The sequence below is a fragment of the Herpailurus yagouaroundi genome, unplaced genomic scaffold (genome assembly GCF_014898765.1).
Source record: "Herpailurus yagouaroundi ecotype Mexico unplaced genomic scaffold, PumYag 142, whole genome shotgun sequence".
In the NCBI taxonomy this organism is placed as follows: Eukaryota; Metazoa; Chordata; class Mammalia; order Carnivora; family Felidae; genus Herpailurus; species Herpailurus yagouaroundi.
Window position 1 is genome coordinate 917,705 of NW_024412397.1, and position 5,702 is coordinate 923,406.

At 50.6% G+C, this 5,702-nt stretch overlaps 1 protein-coding gene across 8 annotated transcripts in view; it reads right to left on the reverse strand.

The window, feature by feature from the left end:
• The window catches only part of ATP9B (ATPase phospholipid transporting 9B (putative)), a 259,429-nt gene that overhangs the window by 128,022 nt on the left and 125,705 nt on the right, over positions 1-5,702 (reverse strand). For all 8 annotated transcript variants that reach the window (XM_040478534.1, XM_040478532.1, XM_040478531.1 and 5 more), the window contains one exon: positions 2,730-2,805. In XM_040478534.1, coding sequence (XP_040334468.1) covers positions 2,730-2,805 — 76 coding nt within the window. The remainder of the gene's footprint in view (positions 1-2,729; positions 2,806-5,702) is intronic.

The window sequence follows — 5,702 nt, forward strand, 5'->3', positions numbered from 1 at the left end:
GGGGGGGGGTCACCTTAGACCCCCGTCTGCACACACGCCCAGCAGCCCTGCCCCAGACGCACGTCTCTGCTTCCAGGCTCTTGGCAGTTAAGTGTGCTCAACCCTGGCTACCACGGCCGCTCTCTGGGACATGACTGTGCTCTGGAGAAATGACGTTTACGAATCCTACAAGGGGAAGAAGAGGGCGGCCCATGAGCATCTGTGTTTGCCCCTCTTGTGGGACCCTCAGTCCTCGGGTCCTTTGTGTTGTTAACTCGAGTCCTCGACCCCACGCATCAGGACCCCAGGGCCGGGGAGGAAGGTCCGTGTTCACTTCACACAGGAGGCAACCTGAATCCGTTGACACATAACATTTAAAAAAATAAGATTAAAAAAATTCCAATCTTTCCTTCTCAACTTGTAATCAAGTATTTATAAAGAAGACACGAGCCCTTAATTGCTCACATTATTAAGGTTTTTAAACTAAGGTAAGGATGTCTTAAAATATTTCAAATTAATGAAAACAGTTTGCATTTTTTAAATGTCCAAACACAAATTAAAATTAGATGTGTCTTATTTAAATTTTTCTGAACGGATGGTTTTAGAGCGACAGAAATACTTTCTTGGAAGACAAAAAAAACCCGGGCAAACTGAAGTCTGCACATCATGGGGCAAGAAACGGTTCTCAGGACGGCAAGCGTATCTGATGCCTAATGCGTGCACCGCCAGGGTGCACAAGCAGGGGCCACCGGTGAAAGGTCACCTGGAGAGAGGGCAGGAAGGCGGGTACAGGGAACGAGCCTTCCGGTCGGGTGCTTCTCTGTCTGTGGGGAGACGGGCCACAGTCCAATATGCAGGAAACACAGGATCAAATAAAATGAATGGTTTAAAAAGAGTGTCTTCAATATGACGGGAACAAAACAGAACCTAACTCTAGACAGAGAAAATGTAAAATCCGTGACCAACCTTAGCTAACGTGTGGTACGTTGTAAATATCTGTCTACAAACTATAAAATGCTACGGGCTGAAGGGTGACCGCTGTGGAGGACAGCCACCTGGATTCAAATCCTGACCCTGCGACAGCCTGGCCGCGTGACCACGCTAACGTGAGCCTCTCTGAGCCACAGTCCGTGGCCCGTGCAGTGAGATGAACAGGGTGAGGCTGGGTGATCCTCGGGGGTCAGTGAGGTGAACAGGAAACAGCCATGCGGAGGAAGCGTGAGCACAGGGTTCGGAGAATTCTCCTGGTGACGGTGCCCCCTCCACGGTGACTCCAGGGGCACCATGAGTCTCCCCTCCCCGAGGCCTACACGGCCCGAGACCTGGCCTACACCCCCTGAATCTCTCCTACGCGTGCCATCCTTACTTCCTCTTTCTCTCTATTTTGAGAAGATTTTTGAAATCCATCAGTATGAAAATCCTGAAACAGCTCATGGAATTTCTATGAAAACTGTCCTGTATGCCGTCACCCTTTTTCTGGGACATGTGTATAGCGAAGTCCCGGTTGACCCTCCATTCCCTAAAAGGTGAACACGTGCCCACACAGGCCCTCGCGCACACGCGCACAGAACCGCCCTGCGTGTGTGGCCGTCTCTTCTCCGTGCGCCAGGCACGCGGGCGTCACCCTCTTCGGCCCACGGGGCACCAGGCCCTCAAGCGGCTGCGGGTGCGACAAGAATCCTCCCACACCTTTCCGCCCCCTCGCCCGCTGCACCGGTCTATTCCTCAATCTAAGCCCCCCCTCTGCTCTCACCAGGTAAGGACTGAGGCGTCTATGATTTCGGGGCACCCTCTCCTTCCCTGTGGTACTTCACACAGCTTGACGTGGCGGCCTCACTTTAGCAGAGTCTCTCTTCCTTGCCCGTGAGTGCCCGAGGCCAGGACCCGTAAGCACTCCGCCCCACGCCGCATCACCAGCGCCCGGCCCTGAGAGGGATTCTTACAAAACCACCAGAAGAGCGACCGAGCTCCCAGACAGGAGGGCGGCCAGCGTCGGGCCACGGGTAAGACACACAGCCCTCCCCTGATCGCGCCCTGGCCTCCCCACCCCTACCAGCATCCTTCAGGCTTCCTGCTTCTCAGATTGAGTCCCACTTACCACTGGCAAGTCGACTACTTTTCTGGAAAGCTGATCATCATTTAGATTTCAATACTCCAGAGATCTTCACTTTCCGAAACGTAAATTTAGGCGACCCTCCTGTTCAGCCACTAGGAATACTCCAACATCCTCCACTTTCACTCAAAAAAAGTGAAGGACCTGTACCCTGGCCCCCAAAGGCCCAACATGAACTACATCCCAAGGTCCCCCCTGCCTCATCTAATACTCTTCAACCCACCACAGTGGCCTCCTATGAATTCTGCGGATGACTGAGGAGGAGCTGGAAGATCCCTCAAAGGCCACCACGCGCCCCGGGCCCTGCCCCGCCGCCTCTCGGTAAGGACAACGCGCCCCGGGGGCACCGACAGGGTTGCCGAAGAGAGTCGTCACGGCCAGCAGAGCGCCCCTGCCCCGAGGCACAGAGGGCAGGCACACTGCTGGCGGCGGCTCTGGGCCCTGCCCCTCAGACTGAACGTGCCAGGTGGCACACGGGCCACAGCCGGCGCTGGCCTGGGACGCACAGCCCCAGGGCCTGCCCCCGGCCCCCAGGGCATATTGTTAAGGTCCCCGTGTGGGACAGGCACTTCCAGAGACACTGTGCAGAATCTCCCGTGTGTGAGCGTCCACGCTAACGTAAGAGCTTACTTCTTACCTGACGCCACAATGGTGTTCGCCCACAGCGTATTTTCTATGCTGAGACTTTCGTGAATGGGCGGGTCACTGTCTTCCTGTTCAGACAGAAAAGAAAGACAACAGCGAGTTAGCGACTTTTCTATGTTAGATACCCACAGCGATAAACCCGAGTGCACAAGCCGGCGCACTTACGAGCGACGGGACGCACTGCAAAATAAAGTGAACAACGAGGGACTTTAGACAGGGGATTCTGGGAAGACGGCAGAGCAGGGGCCCCGGGAATCTCTCCCCCACAGATGACAACAGCAGGGGCGGAACCTGTGTGATGGGACTGCTTTGGAACTCTGGACTCTGCCCGAGGCCTGCCACGTGTCCGGGAGAAGTCGTCGATTTTGGTCCATTCCAGCTCGTAGCACAGCAGCACCTACCCGTCCCGCGCCCCAGCCATGGGGCAGGCAGCCGGGCACGTGTTGCTGGAGCGGCCCGCAGAAGCCAGGTGGACGAAAAGGACCCTGTCCCCCAAACGGCAGGAGGCCATGCTCTGACCACACAGGTGCGGACTCAGAGGCTGGTGGCCATTGCTGTCACCCCTCCGGCTCCAGCTCGAGTGACTTCAAGGGGATAAGTGCCCTCTTATCCCTCTTTTGTTTTCCACTTTTCCCCTTTTGGGAGCCACACGTTAAAGACTAGGACATTCCAGAACAACTGCACACATGGGGGGGAAAAAACCAGCAAGTGACCGTGCAGGCCCAGGGAAAGGCTCGGAAAAGACCTGAGAAGACATTAAATGCAGGCTGACCCCCGGCACAGAGACAGTCTCTAATAATTAAAATAAACCAATAAATATAATGACTAAACACCCAGCAAAACCTGAGGAAGGGAGAGATTTTGCCTTCTAGAGTTACCACATTACTATATTAAAAAAAAAAACAGTTTCAACAATAGCAAGGCATTAAAAAATATAAAGAAAACAACTCAGAAAACGACAGCCGATTAAAAGGAAAAATTACAAATCAAGAGAAACTATCCCTGAGAAAGACCTGACGTCAGATACACTAGACAAAGACTTTAAGAGAAAAGTACCGAATAGGTTCCAAGAAATGAAGATGTGGAGAAAGCCAAGAAAACAGTGTGTGAACAAAATGTAAATGATCGACAGAGACAGGAAACCCCAAAAGAAACCAAAAGACACCTCAGAGCTGGAAAGTCCAATGACTGAAATGACAGTTTCCCTGAAGATTCACGGCAGATGTGATGAGGCAGGGGGGGCAGCAAACCCGAAAGCAGAGCAACAGAAAGGACCGAGTTTGAGAAACAGAATGAAAACACGTTGAGGAAAATTAACGGGCCTGACGGACTGTGGGGCCCCAGGGACCAAACCCATAAACGGATCGTGGGATCCTGAAAGGGGAGGACGCAGTGAAAAGGGCAGAGAACACACGTGAAGAAACAATGGGTGAAAACACCCCGAATCTGCTGCAAGACGGGAATGTAAACACTGCAGAAGTTCAACCATATCCAAGCAAGATGAACTCAAAGAAAGCCACAGAGACGCGTTGGAACAAAACTTCTAAAAGACAACGACAAAGAGAGAATCTTGCAAGCAGTTTAAAAAAAAAAGCGGCAGCGGCAGCAGCAGACCATCACACACAAGGGGCCCCCGATAAGGTTATGTGCAGATTTTTCATTAGAAATTTGGGGGGCCGGAAGGCAGTGTGCTGACTGATTCAAAGGGCTCGAAGACAGACACAGCCACACGCACGCACACGCACGCACACGCACGCACACGTCAGCCAAGAACCCTAGATCCAGCAAATCTGTCCTTCAAACGTGAGGGCGACATCAACACCTTCCCAGACAAACAAAAGCTAAGACAGCGTGTGAGCGCTGGACCTCTCCCGCAAGACCTGTGCCGGGCGGCCCTGCAGGGAAGGGACGGGACGCCGTGACTGGAACACACACGGAGAAGTAACACCCCAATAAAGACAAATAGGCAATTATAAAAGCAAGTGTTATCATAACGTGGTTGGGAGCTGCCCTTTTTTGTTCTCTATGCAATTGAGGAAACTCAGACACAAAAGCTAGTATTGTCACTTTGGTCTGTACTTCCAAATCTTGTTTCTACATTACTTAAGAGGCTGGTGTTAGGAGAATTATTAGCTTATGCTTTTAGGCACAGAACACATAAAGAGGTAATTGTGTGACATCAGCAAACACAAGGGAGGGGAAGGAGCCATACAGAAGCAGAGCCTCGGTATGCTATTGAACGTAAGTTGGTACAAATTCAAACTGGAGTATTATGTCTTTTAGGATGCTAAATGTAATCCCCATGGTAACCGCAAAGAAAACAGCTATAGAATATACACAAAAGGAAATGAGAAATTTAAACGTTTCACTACAAAAACCGACTAAATACAACAGAAGACAGTAATGCAGGAAGTGAGGGACAAAAAACCTACAAGGCATGTGGGAAAAAAATGAACAATGACAGAAGGAAGTCCCTTCTTTTCAGTAATTACTTCAAGTATCAATGGATTCAACTCAACAATCAAAAGACAGAGATTGGCACAATGGATAAAAACACATGATCCAACTCTATGCGGTCTACGTGCGGAGGCTCACTTTACATCCAAAGACACAAAGAGGCTGCAAGTGAAAAGCATGAGAAACGTATTCTATGCAAATAGTAAGCAAAGTAAGCAGATGCGGCCACAGGAATATCAGACAAAATAAATATCAAATCAAAAAAGGTTACAAGAGACATTTTATATTATTAAATGTTCAATAGGGCAGGAAAATTATAAACTGTGCCTCTAACAAAAACTATAAAAATATATGAAGCAAAAACTGACAGAATTTAGGAGTATTGAAACAGACAGCTCAGCAGTAATAGTTAGAGACCCCAGTACCCACTCACAATTATGGCCCCGGTCTCCCACTCGCAATCGTGGCCCCAGTACCCACTCACAATTATGGCCCCGGTATCCCACTC